Source organism: Echeneis naucrates, chromosome 20 (assembly GCF_900963305.1).
Source record: "Echeneis naucrates chromosome 20, fEcheNa1.1, whole genome shotgun sequence".
NCBI lineage: Eukaryota > Metazoa > Chordata > Actinopteri > Carangiformes > Echeneidae > Echeneis > Echeneis naucrates.
In genome coordinates this window covers 9,417,445-9,441,403 of record NC_042530.1, presented here as the reverse complement: position 1 = coordinate 9,441,403, position 23,959 = coordinate 9,417,445, and the positions used below count along the sequence as shown (strand labels likewise).

The 23,959-nt window shown below is 40.8% G+C and overlaps 2 protein-coding genes across 2 annotated transcripts; one reads left to right on the top strand and one right to left on the bottom strand.

Moving 5' to 3' along the window:
• The first annotated feature begins 8,846 nt into the window (after nucleotides 1-8,846).
• LOC115061033 (NADH dehydrogenase [ubiquinone] 1 beta subcomplex subunit 4-like) lies at nucleotides 8,847-11,776 on the top strand. Its single transcript, XM_029529246.1, has 3 exons — nucleotides 8,847-9,043; nucleotides 9,864-10,007; nucleotides 11,633-11,776. Exons 1-3 carry the CDS (start codon nucleotides 8,867-8,869, stop codon nucleotides 11,693-11,695), a joined length of 384 nt encoding a protein of 127 aa, XP_029385106.1. The 5' UTR covers nucleotides 8,847-8,866; the 3' UTR covers nucleotides 11,696-11,776.
• Nucleotides 11,777-12,615: 839 nt separating this feature from the next.
• On the bottom strand, nucleotides 12,616-19,989 carry hgd (homogentisate 1,2-dioxygenase). The gene is made up of 15 exons (XM_029529358.1): nucleotides 19,800-19,989; nucleotides 18,634-18,705; nucleotides 18,051-18,139; nucleotides 17,850-17,955; nucleotides 17,179-17,238; nucleotides 17,006-17,097; nucleotides 16,832-16,866; nucleotides 16,624-16,703; nucleotides 16,266-16,365; nucleotides 15,854-15,978; nucleotides 14,035-14,139; nucleotides 13,762-13,888; nucleotides 13,213-13,394; nucleotides 12,967-13,117; nucleotides 12,616-12,823 (listed from the first exon to the last, which is right to left on the bottom strand). The coding sequence occupies exons 1-14, from the start codon at nucleotides 19,812-19,814 to the stop codon at nucleotides 12,974-12,976; spliced, it is 1,332 nt and encodes a 443-aa protein (XP_029385218.1). The 5' UTR covers nucleotides 19,815-19,989; the 3' UTR covers nucleotides 12,616-12,823; nucleotides 12,967-12,973.
• Nucleotides 19,990-23,959: the final 3,970 nt, after the last annotated feature.

Genomic DNA, 23,959 nt, shown 5'->3' with positions numbered 1-23,959 from the left:
TATTTGCCTTCCAGATCACCAGAGCAAGGAGACAGGTGAAAGCCGAACCGCCCAAGAAGGGGAAGTCAGGTCGTTCTGGAGCTTTCTCTGTTCTGGTGAGTTATATAATGTTCTTTCTCATGCACACACATTTCCAATACTTGGAGCATATTTACATGATGATGATGTGTTTTTTGTGCTCTCCAGGGAGATCCACAGAACGAAGAGCAGAACAACAGAGCTATAAGGAGCATATAGAAGTTGTGCTATAAAAATAAAATGGCATTTCTCATTCTGAAAATAATCTGAAAAAGGGTTTGCACCGAATAAGTGTGGCTATATTTTACCCAAAACATGTAAACAAGCTGAAGATTGGTGTTAAAAATCTGACATTTGGAATAATATCTTTGATGTTGATTTTGATGTGTCAGCCATTACTGTTTCAGTTGTAAGCTATCTCACATTTATTAGCCAGTCTGCACTTACTTTTATTTACTATTTTATGTTTCTAATATATTCCTGCATGTTATCACAAAGGAGTCCATATTAATATTCTAGTATGGCATTTTATTGTAACCTATTTAATCATAGATTCCTTATGAAGATTGGGGGTATATTTTTGCAGAAATATTTTTTGTGTTACTGTACCAAGTTTTAAAAAAAAGTTTAGTAGAGACATATGGTGTAAGCGTCTTTAAATACTTTGCACTTTAAGCTCCACTGGAGTCTTCTCTATAAAATTGGATGACTGTTCTTACACTCTGAGCTCCATTAAGACATTAAATTGTATAACAGTTCTTGTAGCAGCTCAGTCTTTCCCTCACTCTTTTCCAGAGTAACATTTGTCACACAAGGGTCTGCAACACGGCCGATGACTGTTTCATTAAATTAAGCATCATAAGACTGAAACACCACTAAGTTCCTAATTACATATGACAGTTGATATATGTAAAATGCATGGCTGGCAAAGGTGGAAGGAAGTCAAACCAGCAGGAACGTCTTCCTCATAAAGGGACCACTAATCTATTTGCATTACAGTAGTCAGGGGCAAATAGTCTCTGTGTGTAAGAGTAAGAAAAAAAAATCTAAATGTAGTTCAGACCATCTGTTTCAGGAATCAAACTTTGTCTATTTAAAAAATTGTGTTTTTATTTCATTTGGCCAAGAATGGAAAAGTAGTATGGTCTGGACCAGAGGTTTACTCTGAGTACTTCTCCAGGACACATACATCAAAATATGTACGAAGTCTGTGATTTGATCTTTGTCGATTCCTCTGCATATGGGTTTCTATATATTTACAGCACATCAAATCAAACAAAAAACCTGGTTACTAAGAGAAAAAGGAATTTACTGCACTGACTACCTTTTTATAATACCAAGGCCTTACCAGGATCAAACAGAGAATCCCAAATCACGTGGTGAGCTGATGAGGAAAATGAGCCTGTGTAAAAGTAGGAGGCAATCTAGGTGAATGGGATGACTCATCCTCTGCTCATTTAGTGATGAAAGCCCTCTGTTCATTGCGTAGGTACACACTGTCATTTGTATGGCTCTATGGACATAAAAAAAGGGAAAAGGAGAAAAATAACACAATATGTTATTTATAAACACAGCATTTTCCCTGAAGCACATCATTGTTGCCTCTAATGCTTTAGCAGCTCACACTGGGAAAACATAGAGAAGTGTGAAGTCCTGAGCTGGTCACCCATCATCAACCTGGATATTCTGGGTATGAGGAGTCTTGGTGATAAACCACCACAGGACACCATTCTGATTTCTCTGAAAGAGTGAGTCGCATGAAAACCATGCGCCTGTCTTTCTGTTTAGAAACAATAAGAGGGACACAGCTTCAGCTCATTGCCTTGCCATCTCACACGTATGCACACACTGCTCTGACAGCTGCCAGCAGGATATCGCTGACTGACTGAGCGTTGGGCTAATGCATCCTGGGAAACTCCAGTTTGAGAGCCTGATGGAGCAAGGAGTGCATCCCAAAGTTTGTATCAGCAGCAGATCATGCACAACACACCAACACTTTATAAATAGAAATTCAGCCATAAAAAACACTTGTCTTCTGGAGATCTCTAATTTTAATCAAGTTTTAGTCTTTAACCTGAACACGTGTCACATTTTGTGGTCAACACACAAGTAGTCCTTAAAGGCGTATTTCAGTCATTGCGGTTGTATAATGGTGTGTGGCATTGTTTCCACTCTGCTTTGGGTTCACCCATTTCCCTGAGAACAAAGATGGTGATAATAACTACTAACCAAATAATTTGGAAGCCTTAAATCTATAAGCTTGTGGCAGGAAGCGGCAAAAGCAAAGTGATATGCAGGATTTCCCATAAAAGCTCAGTCAGGTTCACAGTCATGTGTAGTTAGTGGCTTCCAGCTAACATCCGTTTCAAGCTGTCGTAACCACCACATAAGTATTAGTCTCTTACTGACGGGGGCATTTGACCCCAAACAACATGCAATGTGGGAAAACACAGTCACAAACAAGAATATGCAAGAAGTGAATAGAGGTTTGTCTGTAAAGTGAGGATTTTCAACTATATATAACCTGAGGGTTATGTTTTATAGGCAGAATAATTCAGCTGACTGCAACCTTCATGTTTATGGCTTTGACATTATTAGTAATAATAACAATGGAGCCACCATGATATTTTTTTCGTCAGGGAGCATGAGAGCATTGCTAAAAAAAGTTTTTAACTAAACATTGGTAGTCGGATGTCCAGATATTAAACAACCCCTTAGGAAAATTCAGTCTAGCTCCAGACTAAATCCCCACCCACTGATGGCTGTCTTCAAGCTTAGGGAAGCAAAAATACAAATAAATAAATAAATAAATAAAATAAAAAATGAAACAAACAAATCCCAAAAGACCAAAACAAAACATAGTGTTAGATTTGTAGAAGAATGTGAATCCAATCTTCCAGGCCAGCAAGCTTGAATCATGAAAACTAGTGACAGAACAATGGTGTGTGGATGATATAACATGGCCCTGCAGTTTCCGTTTGACATTTGGGCAAATATTGATTTGGCTTCTTGCCGACTGATTCTACATGAAGCTACCTGCAGTTCCGATAAATTAGCCTAGCTCAGCTAACCTAGCATTGGAAAGGTTTCACCATGTTCCCAGTATATGTCAGCAAAGTTGGAAGCCATTGGCTTCTTATTTAGCGTACAACAGTATAATCATATTGTTTTTTTTTAACCCACAAAAAAACTCACTAAACTCAAATGGAACTAATTTTTCCTTTCACTATTGACATATGACTTTGACTAATGAAAAACGTCAGCTAGCATCATAGGATCATCTGTCGATGTAATTAAATTAAGTGGGTTTGAGAAACAGACTCTTGGCTTGTTTTATAGTCTGGCAGCTTTAATCATGCCTTGAAAAATATTGTATCAGACTCTCTGTAAGGTGTGATTTATTTGTAATTGCACTCAAGACAAGGTATCCCCGTCTGATTATTAATGAAATGGGTGTCCTCATCTATTCTGATTCCACTGACCTCAGACCATGACCTTGCGTTCAAGCTCACCTTGGCTCCTTCTCTCCATCTCCTGCCACTTCCGATCGGATCAGATAGAGGGCGTTGGCTCATTTGCTCGTGTCAGTCCTCTCTGGCCTGAAATCACCTCGTCCAAACAGTCTCCCGGACTCTGCCTGTCAAAACTTCAAACTGCTGTCACAGCAGCCCGGACTTGTCTCACACCTTTGGCCTCTGATGAAGAAAAGCCAGAGAGGGACAGAAACAGAGATGCATGGGTGATATATTAGACTCCTCTGCAACGTCAGGCAATATATCAGCCAGCTGACCTTTCAATACATATGGCAAGAGAATGTTATTTATGGGCCGATGGTGAATTCATTGACTTTTCAAATCTGTGTTTGTTTATTATAAAAAGTGCGCACATCCAGAGGCAGTTTGCCACTTACAACCCCTTCATTTTGTCATTAAAACATCAACGAAATGTTTCTGACACTGCTGGAATCTAATTTGCAACAAAGTCTGAAGTCACAGACTCAAATGACTTCTTTATAACCTACAGTTAAAATGAAATGTTGATCCCGCAGTGCACATTGCAGCAAGCAGACTGAAAACTAACAAAACATTACAGATATCTATGCCTTTGCTAACCATTTCCATTGGATACATATGATTCATCATTGTAAATTTTAGGAATTGATAATTAGGTGTTTTGTAACTTAATAGGATTTTTGTTTTGAGAAATACATTCATATGAAGATGGTTAAGCTTATACCAAAACTTCAAAACTTCCACCATTTATCTTTGCTAATCGGGAGTCTAAAAGGACAGGAAGATTATTTTTGCAAATTTTAGCCTTTGGCCACAGTTAGCACAAGTTGCTCTCATGGCATATCTACCTAAATAATCCAATACAACACATTTGGCTATGACAGGAAAATGACATTAGTGGCCTGTTAGGTCTCACTCTAAGTGCAGCAAGTTGTCTCCATTTCAAAAATGCTTCATCAATATGGACACATGCATTTTGGGAGAGGGGCACAAGAATATGCATACATGTGTAAACAGTCTATCATGAATATGTATTTCCATTGTCTGAAAAAAGCAGACATGCAGACATTTTTAGACCACTTGAATAACAATATAGTGAAAGGTGATTATTGATGATAAAAATATACTACTTATCCCAGCTTCCCATTAAGCCATTTTAATGGGTGTAAACAAATGAAATTTTTATAAGTGCTGTGGGAAGATTTTATTATCTTTGGAAAAACTCCAGCAAACATTTTTCTTTATGCTCTTTGTGTGAGGCTCTTGGCACCTGCTTCAAATGGAACAGACAGATGTGCAATCTTCAAGAAAGTAAATAAACACATTGACCACAATCTTTAAATACTTGATAAAATTCCAAACACCCAACTGATATGGCAGAAGGATCTACATCGGTTTCACCAAAACAACACATTGGCAGCTATTGTCTTGACAAGTGCAGCATCAGGAGTGCCCACATTTTTCACTATGACTAATTCATAGGTAGTAATTGCCTCTCAGTTTGCCATAGAAATGTTTAATATTGACGTAAAAGCTGAGCACTGAGATGAGGAGAGCTGAAAGAAAAGAAAAAGGATTTAACCACTTCTATCAGGGAGAGCAATGCAATTCATCTATCCCACTCCTCCTGAAAATGATGGATGTCTGCTGAGTCACTGCCACAGGCCAATCTCTGCTCTATTCACTACATTAAAGAAGAAAAAACTGCTGAATTTGACCCCCTGCCCACTATATAGGTCCAAGGAAATCTGTTTTTAAGGAAATACTTGCAGACAAGATAAATCAATTGCATAAAAATAGATTAGAATTAGTAGGGAGAACTCTCCATGAACTGAGTAAGAAGCATCTCCAAAAACTGTTTAGGAATTGGAGGTTTGCTGCCAACAAAGCTGAAGCAGTCTTTGATCAATCTGAATTTATAACCTGGAGCAATTAGGTCGCACAAACAGGACAGAGGAATAAGAGAGAGAAACAGTGAGCAGAAAAGATGAAAGGATACAAGGCAGATTTAGGTCAGTCTCAGCCAAACAGGCCGAAACGTTAGCTGTTGCTCTCATTCGCCTTTCTCTTTGGTATGACACAAAGGTCACTGTGGTTCTCTGAAGTGGACAGGGCTGTCAGTGAAGAGCAGCAGAGGGAGTCAGGCAAGCAAGGAAGGAATTCCAATCAGTCTGACGCATTTAGATGGAGCCGCACAGTTGAAAACTTCTTATAAAGGCTGTGACCACCATAACCCCTCAGAACTGAAGAATCATCTGAGAGGGAGGGATGAGCAGGCTGGAAAAGGGCAATGTGGGCTTAGATGGTACATGTTGGCTGGAAAGAACATGCCACCCTCCAGCCACCACTTCATTGACTCTGTAAACTCTGTAAGCTGACAAAATTACGCTCTGCAGATGAAAACAAGGGCGGAAAGGAAGCCTATCCTCCGTTACATTCCTCAAGGGCAGCAGAGTAATGGAATCTGTGGGCCGAAAAATATCATGATTACGTGCAAAAGAGCAGCATAACAAATTAGGTCATTGTCTCTTAGTCTAAAAACCACTTCAGGGACTTTTTGGTAGAAAAAGGAAGGAGAAAAGTTTGAAGTTCTCAAAGAACCCTGCCTGCACTTTCATGCCATGTGCAGAAGTCAATCTAAGAGTTAGAAATGGCAACAAAATGACTTCTGATTACTGGGAAGGATTAAGGCTTGTGAGGCAGCAACCCCACTGAGGGAAAACCTCAACAGATTTTCATTTCTCCTTTATACCTGCCCCGTGTCCATATCTTATCTGCCTGTTATGTGTATAAAGCTTAGCAAACTGAAAACTATATAAATTTCAGAAGACATAATTCAAGTACAATAAAGAATGAAATACCAAATGTTCTGTGGGTCAGACATGAAGGGTGTGGAGGGTGTGGCAGACAGCAGAAAACTCAGGAGGGAAAAAAAGGGTAGAAATAAACTTTTGTGGCTATTTTGACCACAACTTATAAACTTTTGAAAGTTTAATTCCAAGTCCATAAGGTCTGGTGGGTGTCAGCCAGGGTAGAAATATATTAATATTTCATGTGGGGCTAAATCTCTCGGTGAACATTATTGAAAGAGAGTGAGAGAAAGACAGAGAAAGGGGGGGGGGGGGCTTATTGATCCCAGAATGTGGTCTCACTTTGGATTTTGAATTCATAAATGGATGAATCCAAACAGCAGTGTGGGTGGTTCTTTCAAGGTCCTCAGGGGACAATAAATCATCAGTTACAAGTACTGTAACTTCGCCTGGGCCTCTCTGGATCAAAGAGCTCTTTCAGCATCTTGTCACTCAATTGTAGGCTACTCCACTTTTAAGCGTAAGCGGGTATATATGTACTTCATAATCCGGTGTGATCCCAGAGATATCTGTGAACAGGCCGTCACCGTTTGGTCTTGCTTAACTTAAGTATGACAACCAAATCAACAAAATCTCAAAATAATATGCAATAATATGCATTACGCTCTTTTAAATAACAGGATCTCATATTTAAGGCCACCCACGGGGTGTAAAAATTTTATCTAACTGCTTAATGGATCTGGTATAATTTCATCATAAAACGCTTAAGCACAAAATAAGATTCCCCTCTTGTCCTTGCCCGACATAAAAAAGTTATACTACACTCACTCATGGAGGATTAATAAAATATTTTAAAACTATACAATCAAACAACTATTATGCACAATTTAAAAATAATTATGCTGTATTTTATTGCTTATTTATTTATTCTGTTGTGTTTATTGCCGTAACACAATTTACCCTGGTAATAAAAACAACGCTTGCTGGAGATTGCCCTCTTGTGGTTATATTCTACAATGCACCATGATCTTGACTTGCAGAGCAATGACATTTTCTTAACACCATCTTTTTATGTTGATTGGTGGCCAGATGAGAAAAAGAACCAGTTTAGGGCTTTAGAAAAAAAAATCAATTGCATTTCAGAGCACAAAACGTTGATTTATTACTGCGAATGTGTTGTAGATGTTAACCAATAGAGTCTGGTCATTTTCAAGATCCTACAACTGCACAATGCAGAAAACACTATTTGGATCATTCAAGCTGTGTGACATCAATCAATATAAAACGCAGAGGCTGGTTCACAAGAGGTCTCTGTTGTCTCAGGTTTGCACTAAAACTGTATATTGTATTGTAATATATTATACACAATGTGCTATATTTCATATAATACAGTGGATTCGACCGCTGGCAACTTCACTTACTGGCTGGCAATTACTTGGAGATTCAATAAAATGTGTGTATACCATTTTATATCATCATGTAGCCTTTAATATATACTACATTTCCATCTGAACTGATGTAAAAACAACCAGGCAGTCTAATTAGATTGCAATATTCCAGGGGAGCTTTAAGCCTACTTAAAAACTATCAAGCTTGCAGTAGAAGAGTTATGTGAGTCTTTGTTTTTATTTCAACAGACATTTGCCTTTGAGATGTGGAGGGCCTGAGACGCCTGGTTGTCCTCTCTTGTTTCTGTAAGCTCTGCTGAATCCCCACAAAGGGAGATGTTGTGCCGAGCTGACTCCACTTGTTCTAATGCCTTGTCTCTCTCCAGACTCACCGCCGCGATCTGCTTTAAAACTGTCAGGTATTTCTCAGTCATCCGCTTCACAGCTGGCTTGTAGCTGTCACACTGGACCTTGAGCTTTCTTATGTCCCCGATGAGCCGGTTCCTCTCCTGGACAACATGCTTATGCTGCAGCCGATAGAAATCTCTGGCTTTCCGGGCCTTGTCTAGAGTCTTAGCCGCAGCTGAGGCCGCCCGTCGGTACTCCTCCCTCTCCCGCTCCGCGTTTTTCAGCTGGTTTTCCAGGCGCTGGTTGTCGGTGTACACTTCCGGTACGACCCCGACCTGCTCTGCATCCACTAGTCCTTTGTGCAGCATCTCAGTCCACTCGGCCTGGAAGCAGTCAAGAGTTTCTGTCATGCCTGCCTGGATGAGAAAGTTGCGTAAAAAGTCATCCACGGCTTCCGGTTTGCGTGTATTGATGGTGCCGGGCCCGGAGGCAGCCCGAGCGCTGGCCTCTGCCCGGGTTTGAATCGCTTTCACGGTCGCCTCCAAGCTTTCTTCTCCTTCTGTTAGACTCCAGTCGTCTTCCAGATATACTTCTTCATATTTGAAATCATCTTTACTGTCACTGTGAACAGTCTCGTCCTCTTTCTCTTGACTTTTCTTAGTTGCGCTCATTGCTTCGCAGCACATCCAGCCAGAGCAAGTTTTGGACGTTGCCACGGTGATTTGGACAGTTAACGCGAGATTTCACGAGTTCACGTTAGCCCAAGCACTCTAGCCGTCATCAAACAAACATGGCGGACTACCGAGAAGCGCCCTTGGCCACTCGTCCTAAAACATTGGATCCAAATGAATACTTCAACGTTTCGCCGGATCATAGACGTGCCGAACAAGAGAGGGCGGCCATGCGGGCGAATCTGAAGAGGCAGTACCAGACGCAACTCAATAACCCGCACAGAAAAGAGCTCATTGTAAGTGGCCGTCTGCTCAGCTAGCAATGTCACCCTTAAAATAGGCTTTGGCTACCTACTGAGATGCTAACGGCAGGCTGTCAGGAGCAGTCACACAAAGCTAAACAAAGACAGTACACTGTTCACATGTGTTCGTCTGCATATCTTAATTGGTGGTGAGGGGCAGTATGTCGAGAGTGATGTCCCCCTTTTTATTTTTATTTTTTTGTGGGGTTGACTAAATTTTGAGTACTAGCTAGCACAGGCTTGCTATCGTGTTCATCGTGTCCAAATAACAAGGAATTGAAATTTTAAATGCTAATCATCTTTCTGTGGCATTCAAGAGATTATAGAGTGGATTATAATTTATCAAGTGCTTCACTCTTACGACATAATCTAAACCGGTTGTGTTAGCTAAATATTCAGCTCCTCAGTTTCACCCTCTTACAGATGGTTAAATTCTCATCAGTGAAAAATTATTGGCTAATTGAAAGTCTGTCAAGTTTTTATCAACATTTTCAGAATTTGTGCATGTTCCACTGCTTTTCCCGAAACTCATAGTCTTGATTTAGTACTATGTACTCAAAATATTTAATTTTGTCATTTTATTTCTCTACAATATAATTCTGCTTAAATGTGATTTCTCCAATTACGTTACTCATATAAGCTTTTCTCACAGCAGACATGGTCAGTGTGCTCTAACACAGTAAAAGGACACAACAGTTATTATGACATCTTACTTTTTGTATGCACTTCCATTTTGTTGTCTTTGATGCAGCAAATAATTTGTATAATTTTTTTCCTATTTATGACATTTCATGAAATGTGTTTGTCTATACAGGAAGACCCTGCACTGACACGCTGGGTCTATGCACGTGCAAACCCCTACTTGTATTTCAAGGCCTCATACAAGACGTCTCTTTTGGGTATGATGTTTGGAGTTGTGCCTCTCATCTCCCTCTACTACATCTTCAAGACTGACAGGGTATGACGCTAAATAAAACACACCCTTTCCCATGACTACTATATTTTTTTTATAAATTACCTGACTGACCTGTGGGTCTTTACAGGTCTCATGTAAGTTTTTGGTATTATTACATAGCCAATGTTGGCAATAAAGCTGTTTGATTACTTGTCTAGTGGAAATGTAGAAAGTTTTCAATTCACCCAGAGTTGTCTTAAGCAAGGGAGAGGCAATGGTAATTATGACTCCTGTCCTGCAGTCGTCTTCTTAAGAAGTTAGATGAGTTGCATGTTCCATACCTTTTCATAATACTTCTGTTCATCATGTGAGACAGAGGAACTAGCGCTTATATTGTTAATGTAACAATGGCTGGAAATCTTTGAAATCCACCTTTATCATCACCTGCTCCCACCAACAAAAAAGATTCAGGTTTAATATCTACGCTACTTTTGCTAACGGACATGCTAATGCGGCAAATAGATATCAGTCATGGGCACAACCCTTGCTGAAATACTGTACTTATCCGCATGACTGTTTTAGACTGGATATGCACAACAACACACGCATATTTCAAGGCCAAGAATATTGAATTGCATATTGTTGAGGTTTGAGCCCTTTCTCTCAAGGGCACCATCGTGCTGCAGGCATCTCCATTTACCATCCTGTCCTGCCATTTTCTTTTCAGGGCATCTTTCTACTGTAATATAGACAAAAATTAGCACAAAACCTTTGGTCAAAAATCCATGATTTCACCTGATATGAATAAGTAAACAACTTAATATTATTGATTTTCACATTTTACATGCTACAGCAGGCAGCATGGTGGTGTAGTGGTAAGCGCTGTCGCCCTACAATAAGAAGGTTGCGCGTTCGGTTCCCAGCTAGGGTCCTTTCTGTGCAGAGTTTGCATGCTCTCCCCATGTCTGCGTGGGTTTCCTCCCACCGTCCAAAGACATGCATGTATAAGTTAACTGGAGACTCTAAATGCAAGCTTGAGTGGTTGTCTGTCTCTGTGTCTTGGCCCTGTGATGGACTGGCGACCTGTCCAGGGTGTACCCCACCCCTCGCCCAATGTGAGCTGGCATTGGCTCCAGCAGCCCTGTGGCCCGGAAACGGATAAAGCAGTTGAAGAATGAATATGCTACAGTGCTAATATGACTTTTACTAGCTAATCTGATGCTATTATCCCACACTTTACACATATTTTTGTCTAAAAGAAACGTAAAACGTGATAGACGAAGGGAATCATAGCTCTGAAAAGCTTTTTAGTTGTGGATTGGGACTCATTTCCTTGTAGGTGCATAGTTGATCTCGTTTTCTTTTTTGTCACAGTTCCAGTTACATTAGTAATAAGTGCTTCATTTGAAATGGTGCCTTTCATTTTTCTCCCCATTGTCACAGAGATTCACCCTCGAAACCCTCACCAATAGAAAATCTAGCCAAAATCCAGTGCAATTGTCACACTGCTGGGCAATCATATCTGCCTCCCTCTCTCTGCCAGGAGTAAGAAAAACTGTCTGAAAATCATGAAACACTCAATCATAAAAAATGCAGCTAGGAAAATGTCCAGAAGGTGAGGTGAGGATGTTATGACTTGTTACTGTGGAAATTGTACTAACTCATCATATTTGTCATCTGTTTCACAGGACAGGAAAGAGGAGCAGATTAAGGCTGGAACCCTCGAGCGCAAGTTCAGTTTGTCGTCATGAGATTTGATGTATGAAGACCTGCTGTATGCTGTAGTGATGATATCAGTCTGTGTAATTATAAATAACCAAATAAAATTATATTATCAAAAACAAGTGTGGCTTTGAATGATTGAGTGATAGGAACAAGACACATTGTCATTTAGCCATTCAGACACTTGGCAAAAACTAAAGCACAATAATATTAAAGCCAATTAATTTAGCGCATACTTAATAAGTGAGATTTTTTTTTTCTTTCTTTCTTTACTTATTCTGTGTGCTGGCCTGTATCTACTCATTTTTCTCAGCTGCTTTGCTGGAAGTTCTTTACTCCTTGCATTAACACAAATAGTCCAAAAGTGTGCTTTTATTTGGATTCTAGTCATGGGCATACCTGGCCAGGTCATGGCTCATCCCTAAGCGGCAACGGATATTAGTATTCATTTTCTTGTTGGATATAATCTATAGGGGCTGACTTCATGCAGTGTCCTTTACAATCACTGATCAGTTTCACAAACACAACACAACACAAATTTACACAGATAACGTTATATCATGTCGTACTTAGCCGTCCATTGTATAATGCAAGTTTTCATGGGGTGTGTGGTATTATTTTTCAGGGCCAGTAACTGCCCCTTTCTGTTTCTGATAAACTCACTCCTTCCTTCTCACCTAATAATGATTGCTGCAACTAAATTTGAGCTCATGCTCTGTGGCACACTTTAGTGCTTTAGTACCGTCCTCTTCATAACAACTGACAGTTAATTGTAAGTGAGGCCACACAACAAAAGCCAAAATGGAGGATTATTGCATTATAAGGTAATTTTATAATCTTGTTCATGCAGTTAGCCTTATTCGGAAGTCACAGGTGTACTTGCCATTGGTGCACTGAGCTTTTTTTGTGGTCACGAGTATGTTAATCAAAATTTTGTTTTGCAGTAAACAAAGGTGTGCTGGTGTCTTTTATCTCCAAACCGTTAGGAAGAATTACTTGCCAGCATGACTGGGCATCAATCTAAACAAATAACCTAGCTGAGATTTTTATTTCAAACATGAGAAACGGCAAATAGCACAACTTTTGTTTTTTATTGTGTGATTTCAATCATAGTTGGCTGTATAAACAGCTGCTTCTGTATTTCTCAGTCAGCAAACCTAATCAAAAAGTACAAAGAAAGCCAAGTTAGACTAAAATTGGATTGCTTGTTGTGATTTTTAAGAAAGCCATAGTAGGACTTTTCTCTTCATATAACAGTACTGTGCTGTGTAATTGTACTGTACAATTTCCTCTGACTTACTATGTTTCTATACTGGGCTGGGCTTCCAGTTCGGGTTAAAATGACTGCGTAGAGGCTCCCAGCACTGGTAGTAGCTCTTGTCAACCCTCTGACATGTCTGTAGACCCCACTTGGTCACAGCCATACTGAAGGATGACTCAAACATAAAAGCCTGAAGGAAGAAAGAGACAAAACAGACACAATTTCATGATGTGTCTTTCTTACGGCCAAGTACTCTTCTCTGGTTAATGTCTTAATCATTTTTACCATGGTGCCCTCAGCCACCCTCTCAGGTTGCAACTCAGCCACGCTGTTCTTCTCGAAGCAGTCAGCATCAGGACCGTGTGGGGTCATAATGCTGTGGAGGCTGGCCCCTCCTGGCTGAAAACCCTCTTCTTTGGCCTCATAGTGGCCTTTGATCAGACCCATGAATTCACTCATGCAATTACCTGAAGTCAGAAACGGGAGAAGCTGTAACACAGCACTGGGCTGGGTATGGTTTGCTGCACAAAGAGTAAGTTGTGACACTGTCTTCCACTAGATGGCCTTATAGCTCTGTGGTAAAGACAGACAAAAGATGCTGTGGAGGGGCCTCAGCTTAAGAGTAGTACAGCAGGTGAATGGTTACTGCCCACTATCTTGACAGAGGTTGAGTAAATGGACATGCAAGTTATGGCTGATCTTTCTCTTGCTCAATTATCCCCACTGCGCACAATTTGCACAAATCCAACCTCAGCAACCCAGCTCTTAAAAATATATTCAATTCTTATTTTCCTCCAAAATATGCCCACGATGTGTGTGTTTCTTTGGACTTACGGTGATAGTATGGAGGACGGAAGGTGCGATCAGCCACACCCCACCGTGGGGGGAAGATGACAAAATCAGCAATAGCCACACCAGGTCGTGTGGATTTAGCAGTCAGCACCGTGAAGATAGACGGATCCTTTTGGCAGAAAGAGAATGTAATGTGGTGAAGGATATGCTGTATTCTCCAGTGGGATCAATAACAAGAAATTAAGCAAGAAATGTAGGCAATATGTATATTCTAAAACACTGTGAGTGTGTCTGTAGTGTTGTTATTATTCTCACCGCATGGTCGAATGCCACACAGTTGATAACCATGAAGTTATTCAGGTTGTATTTATAAGGTGTGTAGTTCCCGTGCCAGGCAACCACATTGAACGGAGAAAAATCCTACGTGCAGAGCACAGAACAAAACAAATAAAATGAGTCTACCCCAGCTACAAACACAAAAGACTTTAAATTGAGCTTTTCACAGGGAAAAGGGAACAATGAATAATGTCTTTGTAATCTTAAATTCCCAAAGAGACTACTTCTTGACATAAAGAGAAAAAAACTGGTCATAATGAAAAGGGTTGATTGTGAAAAAAGGTGTACTTCTTTCATTCGTTCTTCTCTTTCATTCCCCCTGTTCTTTGTGATATGAGGCTCCAGGTATTATGGGGTAATTGGCTTCACAATCAAACTTTCCCAAACTTTGAGCATTTTGATGTTCGCAGCAACGTAGTTACGGGGGGAGCAGCGGTAGCAGTGGGTGCAGAGATATTTCTTTATCTTGATTGTTAAAACCACAGCAATTTTATATAGTTTCTCTGTTCTGATAATGTCTCTGCGAAAAAGACATTCAACAGGAGCGCTAAAATCAATACAGTTCATTACAACTCAAGCTGCCTCCTGAGTGACCTCTAAGCTCCCTACACACACATGAACAACTGGAACAGACTAACAAAAAATACTTGCACACATATTCATATGTACACACGTGTATAAGTAAGTTCACACACATGACTTTCAACACCAGACGCAATCTTACACACACTCTAAATGTACTGTAGTCGTCACACAAAAGGCCTTTGGGGAACCCAATCCAGGTAATTTCTTGGACATTCATCTGTGGTAACTCCACTACATTGGATTAAAATGAAGGGGGGAAAAAGGAGAAGAGCAAGCACTTGCACACACATGCACACAAAACACAAACATATTGGCCCATTCAAGCAAATAATAAGTTAATTTGAGCAATTTCAGCGCTCTGCAGGGGAACAAAACAGCAGGACCAGAAGGGAGCAGCAGCATCTTCCCTGAGATGAGGCTCGCGTCCTTATTTTCTTACCCCTGTAGCCTCACCTTCCAGGCTCAGGGAAGGATGGACACCAGGAGAAGCATGTGAGGTGCAGCCTGCAGCTTCCACCTCTGACTTCACACACATGACAGGGGACACATCCTCAAATAGAGGCAGCATGATGAAAAATGTTTGTTTTGCTACAAAAAAAGACGGAGTCTAACCCTTGTGTACTTCGATGAATAATAACAGTGTGGTTTGACATGGTTTCCACGGTTACAACCCCTCAACCCTCACCCCTGACAAACCACTCCTCCCACCTTCTCCCTGTCTGGGTAAAAAACCTGTAAGACATTATGTGTCGATCCAATTATGTGCCTAACGGGACATTTCTGGAGGGGGAGGATCATTCCCCGAGGGAAATATGGGGAAATTAATGCTTAAATTGTGAAAGGTTTTTCCTACAAAGCAAAGCTTCACGGGTACACTGTCTGTAACGCCAGAATGCTTTAACTAATTATGAGTGATTAAGACTCATAAGGGAGTTGAGGCGGAAACCTGCTGAATGGATAACAGCTAACGCTTCCATATTAAATCATCAGGGATGGCAATTCAATCGGTGGGAACAGCTAATGGATCATATGCCTCACTTGGGCAGTTTCCTGTTAGTTATTGTTGCGGTTTGATGGTGTTTACTGAAGCAAACACAAACCTAAATAGGGTAATAGGGCAAGCGTGCCATACGTGTGGGCCCCTGTCACACAATGTCTGCGTAGATGTGCGAGTGCACTGACACACAGACTGAAAAGTCACAGAAAGAAATACCTGTTGACAGGCAAAGAGCTTTCCTTGGTACTTGTTGATGACGGTGTAGCCTGTGGCCACGGTGCGATCCTCATACCAAGCAACGGGACACAGGAAATCTCTTGGGTTAGCCAGTCCATTGGCTCCTGCAAAAACGCACACACAATATAATATCATAATAATAATAATAATAATAATAATATAATTCACCCTGACAGAAATATCAATGTGTTTACTAAGTACTGAACCACTTGAACTACTAGACTCTAGTAGTTGTTGACCAAATTTGTAGATCAATAAACTCCTGTAGCCAAAGGAGGATATGAGGCAACAATGGGACAAGCACAAAGAAAGATGAAGGCATCACAAGAATAAATAGATGTGAACAAAGACTACACATAAGTAGAGTCAGAAACATTATATGAACACTCACCGATGGGCCCCAGGTCAGGGAGTTCAAAGTGAGCTCCATACACCTCCAGTATATAACCTCTGGTTTCTCCGAACACATCCACACTGAAGCGCATTCCTTGCTGGAGAAAACACAGAAGAAGTGTTGGTGAGGGACACACAGCTTTATGGACCGACGTTTGGAAAGATACTGGTGTGCTACAATCACAAATTCTGGTGGTCAGACTGTACATCAAACCAATTTCCACTGTTATTCATCGTTAGGGTCACATTGGAAAAGTTCCAAATTATATATTTCTAAATATGGAAAGTGGGGTGTGGGGGCAGACACAATAGTAGATTTCTGTTAAAACGGAGAATATGAAAAACATAGATCTCACCTGGATGACACAGATCTCGTTCGGCTCCACCATCATCTTCCCAAACTCTGTCGTGATCAAGATCTCACCCTGCTGGGGGACTAGCAAGACAAAAACACAAAGAAAGCAAGAGAAAAAAGAAATGCGATGGAGAAGAAGGACAGAGGATTGGGCTATCATTGCTCTGGTGATAGATGGCAGTGAAAACATCAACAGTCCTTTTCCTCACCAATCAAAAAGTCTCCATCTGAGTTGTTGAAGCACCTGAAATGGAAAAAAATTGAAGAGCTCAGAAACAATCAACAAAACATTACCAAGTTTCTTTTTTTCTTTTCCTTGTGATATTTGAAAATACATCTATTTGTTACATGAGGGGTCCAACTGTACACAAATACATCCTGACCTGTCTACCATGGACGTGTTGCAGGTATAGACGTGGATGGCGATGCCATTGCGAGTTTTTGCATCGCCTGCACCGCAGACCGTGTGCAGACCCTACAACAAACAAAATGTGAAAATTCCCATAAACTGTCAATCTTAAAGGAAACAATAATGTGGGGTTAAAAAGACACTTACGGCCACAAAGTCCACTTTCTTCTCTGTGGATTTGGGAACGATAAATGGAAGCCATCGCAGCTGTGAGAGAAACCTCAGAGTGAGAATCGACTTAGCCAGTGAATACAGGAAAATGAAGGAATGCATCTCTGAAGCACAGAGAAATGTTAAAGAACCTGAAAACCTCAAAAGGAGATATATCATTGTGTGGGCATTACTCAGGGTTTAGCTGGATCTAAACCGTGGCTCTTTTGCTTCCATTGCCAGCAATGATCAGATCTGATGAAACCATGACAAACATATTTCCTATGATTCAGCTTACCTGAGTTTTGGATTTAAAAGACATTTTTAAAAGTTCACATCACATTAACAGTTACTTACAGTGCAAGCTCAGCATCAAACTGTCTTGTATTCGTCTAACTCTCTCAAAACCAATGGAAAGCAACCTCCCTTTAGCTTCTATCACTTTTATTCCTGCAGTTAAATTTGCATGCTAACCAGCTAGCCCCTTCCCAGTCGGACTGTTTGGCAACTTCTACCTTTTTTTGTTTGATCCCTAAAAAACTAAAATTGTGCCAGTATGTAGAAAGCTGTTTTCCCATCACCACACTTTACTGTAATCTAAGATAATACTTTTCAGGGGCTTGCCTTGAGGCAAGATTTGGTGAGCAGTATTTCTTTCCATGATGTACCTGGTTAGGATCAGGCTCCACTTCATTCCAGTTCTCCGTTAGGTTCCCACATGGCACTGCGGTAAAAGGCTTATGTTTGACAGAGGGGAGGATGCGGTACAGCCAGCTGGAAAAAGAAAATGGACCAGTACAAAGTTATTCCTAATGTCGAAGAGCCATTTGGTCTAAGTGGACAGATGTGTGTCAAAGAGACGTGGTTACCTCCTCTTATTGGCTGGCCGTGGGCAGGTGAAGGCAGAGCCAGAGAGCTGCTCAGCGTAGAGCCCGTAGGGACAGACCTGAGGATTGTTCTGTAGAATATAATATACTGTGTTCAGACAGGACGTTAATGTTATACACTGTGTTGTACTGCGGAGGAATAGAACTGGAAGTCCTCTTCGAAGCACAATTGTGAACAAACAAATTCTTCGAGGTGTTTCATTTTTCAACAAAGTCGACTTGTGTTGACATCACCTTGCATTTGTTTTTTTTTGTTTTTTTCAGCGACATAAAAATCAAATAATGATAAAAGTGTCAAGAGATGTGAGTGACTTTTGCTTCCTCACTTCTATTGACAGTTTCATCATCGCCAGGCTGGAACTGACTATGTGGCAGATTTTTAGATTTCCCAGTGAAACGCGGAGGAGTCACAGCAGCTTTTGGTTGGTTAAACCCCTTGTAACTCCTACGGTGTCTCATTAAGTATTCATGCAATCCACTTAAGCACAAAATCAATGAATAAATGATCAAATTAACGCCAAAATGAGCCCTGGGGGTGTGTTGTTTTTTTTTTTTTGTGAGCTACCTGTCCCTCAGGTAATGATCCAGGACAGCGAGAGTCTTCAGAGGAGAACTCATTGCCAAAGCCGCTCATGTACTGAAACAAGCAGACAGAGAAACATTTAACATTCATGGGAAGTTAAAGTGAAAAATAAAAAATACACCACGCAGCTTCATTGTAATGCAGGATAAATGTGTTCATGCTGGTTATAATTAAATTTGAAGGCTTGTCATTAAGGCTTGTCTTTTTGTTAATTGTTGTCATATTGATTCACATTAGATCTATGATAAAACAAACTGCAGTTATGCCCGATTTCCCCCCTCGCAGTCATCCATTATTTTTGTGTTATAGAAACAGACTAATTACACTAACATCCACAGTGCATTTTGTTCCACACTTTTTCTTCTTAATTATGAGATTATTGTTCCACTATCCTCTTTTACTGATCAGCAGCACCCAGTGTCTTCCCATCACTGGAAAAACAACAGCTTGGTACAAAGTAAAGAAATCTTGCTGAGTCATTGTTAGTCAGCACAAAGCATGCTGATGGACAGGGATGGTTTCCATATGTGGCATTGATGTGTCTGAAGTATCTGGGTAAAAAAAAAAAAACATTTTGGAAACTCAGAAGATCTTATGAAAATGAGTTCACATTGCAAAGTTCAGCAACGTTTACATTGCGTGAATAATGTTAAAGCTTTTATAGTCATATAGTTTTAGTCATAATTACCAATGCCTCTCAGGATGAATACAGCAGGTCACTCACTGTAAAACTGTGACATATGAGCATGATAACAACGCTATTATCATAATAATATAAAAAGACTTTCCGGTTCTGTTCTTTTGAAAAGAATGCTTCACTCTGAAATAAGCTTGAGCTGCGGCTGAGGAATGTCAGAGCACATCTGGGCAGCTGCTGAACGCAGCGCTCTGATTGGTTGGAGCGAACACCTCCCCTTCAGCCCTTCAGTCTACTTCGATGAAAGTTATGATGGTATGCGCTTTAAACCTGCAGCTCTGAAATGCCCCAAAAGTTGAAGTCGACCTTTTTCTTAACTTCCCAGACAGTATGGACATTCAGCATGTTTGCACATCAGAGTGCCCGAGATTATCATGAGACGTATCGATTGTCAGACGCGGTCTAAACACCGCTGAAGGAGTGTTTCCAACAGCACAAGCCGCCGCCTTACCTTCAGTCCAGCCATTGTGGTGCGCGTGGAAGCTTTTCTCTGCAGCGGTTCAAAGCGGGTTACAAGTGAAGGGACAGATGTTGTCTCACCGATTAAAGTCCACTGGTTGAACCGTGCAGGCGGGTCTGGGCTGGGTGAACAGGGGGGCTGGATTTATACCCGGTCTCAGTATGGCTTTAATTAAGCATTGACAGGCCCCGTGACGCAGCAGCGGGATCTCCGGCGGAGGGGAGAGGGCGGACTGAGGGGCCCAAAGGTCCGCAAACAAGAACCGGTGTCACTGCCAACACAAACAACAGCAGACAGTGGGCAGGACACACGGGGCAGAAGAAACAATGACAAGGAATGACGGGCTCCTTAAAGAAAGTGTCAATTTCATACAGTCACTTGTAATCCTGACATGAAAAACAAAATTATAGTCCTACAGTATTCATGATATCATAATTATCATAATAACTCCCTTTTAGCCAATCTCAGATATATGAAAGTAGCCTGCATGTTATATAGGCTATAGGTTATACAGTAAAATGTTGGTGAATATAACAGACACAACATATCTGTATTAAAGTGACTTTAGTCATTGCAGTGGAATTGCGGCGATCTAGTGTGGGACTGCTTGTGCAAACAATTGTTTCGTGCATGTCCTCACGTCCCCAAAACAAACACAAAGGGGGAAAATCTAACGAATGGAGTTAATTATATCTAAAAGTTTAAGATGCACTCCCTTCCCTCGTTTATTTTTGACAATTTAAACGTCCACACGGTAGAAGAGCCGCCAAGCTGAACCGTGTCAGGCCCTTCAGCGTTTCCTTTAAAGTGAGTTAGTACTCCGGTACAGCTTCAATACTAATGGACTTTTCCTAAAACCAGCCTGACTGACGGACTGAGCTCTGAAGCCGGAAGACAGCAGCTCCATCGCAATGTGAACAGGCCTCCAAAAAAAAGAAGAAGGTCTATACATTACTTGAAGCCAAATTTATTCTGTTCATTTCATGAAATAGATGGTCATGCTGCATGGGGGACATTAGGCACCCATGCAGCATGTATCAAAAAGAATCAATTTCGCCTTTCTCATTCTTGCCTCGCTTCCCCCTCTTGTCTATTTCTTTCTTTTTGGGAGGTGTTGGGGAAGGGTAAATGATGGCAATTCTCATAGCGAGGCGCAAATAAACTCGCCGCGGCAGAAGTAACTGTTCTCCGCCGAGGCGTGCAGTCAGGCCCGGGCCCCCCGCTGACAGGCAGTCAGGGTGCTGTGCCGAAGACGAGAAAGCCCAGTGGCAGGAAAATATCACGTCCCAGTCTCCGGAAATTGATCTGCTCCTTGTATGGAGAAAGAAAATGAGTGATTTTAATTTCATCCCCGAGTCTGATGATAGAATTCTAGAGTATTTGGGTCCAATCCGGATGTGTGTTTTAAGAGAGGCAGGAATAGCTGGAGACGACAGAGAGGAAACTGTTGTTGCCTACTGACAGTTATATCTATGCATGCGTAAGTGGGCCATAAATGCTTTGTTATTAGATGCCTGCTGAACTCAATGGTTTGATGGTAAATGGTACACTCACCTGGCAGAGTCTATCCCCATATGCATAAACAGGCAATCTCTCTCTCACTCACTCACACACAAACACACACACAGTTGCAAGAATGTGACATATACAATGACATCTTTAATTTTTTTTTATATAGTGCCCACGCTTTTCAATGCTATCCCCCCTATTTTATATTCTGACCTTTACTCTGACGGGTCATAATCCATAAATACATTTGTACCAACTTAGAGACCTAAAAAAAAAAAAGGTCAGTAAGTAAAATCACCTGTCTGCATTGACCACAGATGTGTGGAGGCTTTGACATTCGGAGTAGTATAATATTGTATCAAGCATATATCGCAGCTTCCATCATGCACTTCCATGATTCTTCTAATTATCGGTCTTTAAACAAGAGTTACAGTTCAAAATGCTTCTGCCAGAGCCAAAGCAGAGTGCTGTCTGCCAAACCTGCCACATATAGACTAATACATTCATGCTGGTAGTTATATATGGATCAAGTGTACTTCTGATTAAATTAATCAGGCAGTGCAAGCAGCAACAACTAATTAGTCTGTGCTTACACACTTTCCTTCTCTTGTTTCTGTGTAGTAATGAGAATCTCTTGTCTCCTCTTTATTCTTCTTTGAGCAGAGGGGGAAACAGCTGTGTGACGGCGGCGCAAAGCAAAGCAAAGCAAAGCAAAGCAAAGCACCATACCATACAGTATAAATTGATGCTGCTCCTAAAGCCAACATTAAAATTGAGTCTTTTGTTAGTCTGCTGATATCTCACAAAAGTCCACTATCATTGCAAACCACATCAGCAATTTAAAAAATGGTAGCGATGTGATTTGTTCTGATTGGCTATTTCTATCTTTGTATTCTGTAGAGCTGCTATAACTATGTACAATTTGCTCAAAACGTTGTGAAAACTTAACTTTACGAAGGACGTAAGTGCACACAACCTCTAAATTGTTACTCCCTAGCCTCATCTTGTGTACCACTGGTTGGCAACTGCTGTATTTGGATGTCACATCTAACAAGAAACAGCTTGGATTCTTGTATTTTGTAATTACAGCGCTGTTATACATTATTGCAATTTAATGTTAAATGACTCCTGACATGAGCCATCCAGTGCCACACACAGGCACAGAAAGAAGCATGCACACACACACACACACACACACACACACCTGACAGCTCCATTTAACGCTGATTAGATTTGCAAGGACATGTCTATACCCTCTCTGTGTCTCCTGCGCCTACTCTCTCTCTGTCTCTCCCTGAGTAGGTTGAGTATCTCCTGAATCCTATCTATCGCCGTAATGTTATGCAAATGGTTTAATATGAAGATAAAAGACTGTTGCAGTGTGTGGCGCTCTCCTGGTTCACAGCCTCGTGTTTCCAGGACGATAGCTCTAACAAGGAGGGCACTATTTGGGAGTCATTAAATGATGGCCTTCCTGACATGCACCCGCTCACCACCACCGCCACCCGCCCCGCGTTGGCCATTAAAGCAGCTCACACCCACACCAAGACACACACTACAGACGCCTTTTAGCACCAGCTCCCAGTTTCTTACACATCACAGTGTCGCAGAATAGAAAATTACACTCTCCTCCCACAGAGAAAATTGCTTTGGAATTGCTTGGTTATAAAGATGTGCTTTAAAGAGAGGGGGTGCATGCAATAAAAAAAAAGACACATACAAACACAATTACTTAAGCACTCTAAGGACAATTCTTATAAGTTAATCAGAGGATTTACCAATTATTGATGTCAAAAGGATTTTGTTGCGTATCTGTTTGTGGCCTATGTTTATGTACTGCATGTGTTTGTCTTTGCATTCAAGATATTTAACATTCTTTTTTTCTGCTGTTGTGTATATGGGTAGGAATAATGGTAGATTATATACTGTACACATGAACATCTCCAAATGAGCTGTTGCTTTGTCCTCAAATGAAACATGACATGAAAGCCATCAAGATAAGTCGAGCTGATGAAAGGAGAACCTAATGTGAGGCACCAAAGTAAAGACATAAGTGGATAGACAACTACAAGGTGAAGGTATATCCGCATCAAGTGGGATGAGCAGCGTGTCAGAGACAAAAGGGAGAAAATACAACATAGAAAACAGAAAGAGCAGAGGAAGGAGACAATTGCAAAGCAAAGATAAGTCAGAGTGGACGACGAAGGGATGAGTGGAAGAACACCAAGATGAGAAATTAGCATATTGCAAAGGAGATAATGGGAATGAATGGTATGAGCACTGTCCTGACCAACTAAGTTAAACCCCAGGAACTACAGACAGTTGGTCAAAATTAAGACTGAAATCTATTGGTAACATCTATTGAGATATCTGGGGTTAGTTAGCAAGTAAGATGGCCACAGACAAAAATGTAACATTTATTTCTAGTCTGTCATTTAAAGGAATGTTCTCAAAAGGCCACCTCTCAATGATTCCCCATATTCTTTTAAATTAACAGAACTGTATTTAAACCCAAATAAAATAAAACATGTCCTCGAACTAACAACCCCAACATTATCATTCCATCTTTGACTGACAGAATAGGATTTGCTGTATACCTCATAATCACACACATTTCTTCAGATATTATAAAATGTCTTTCT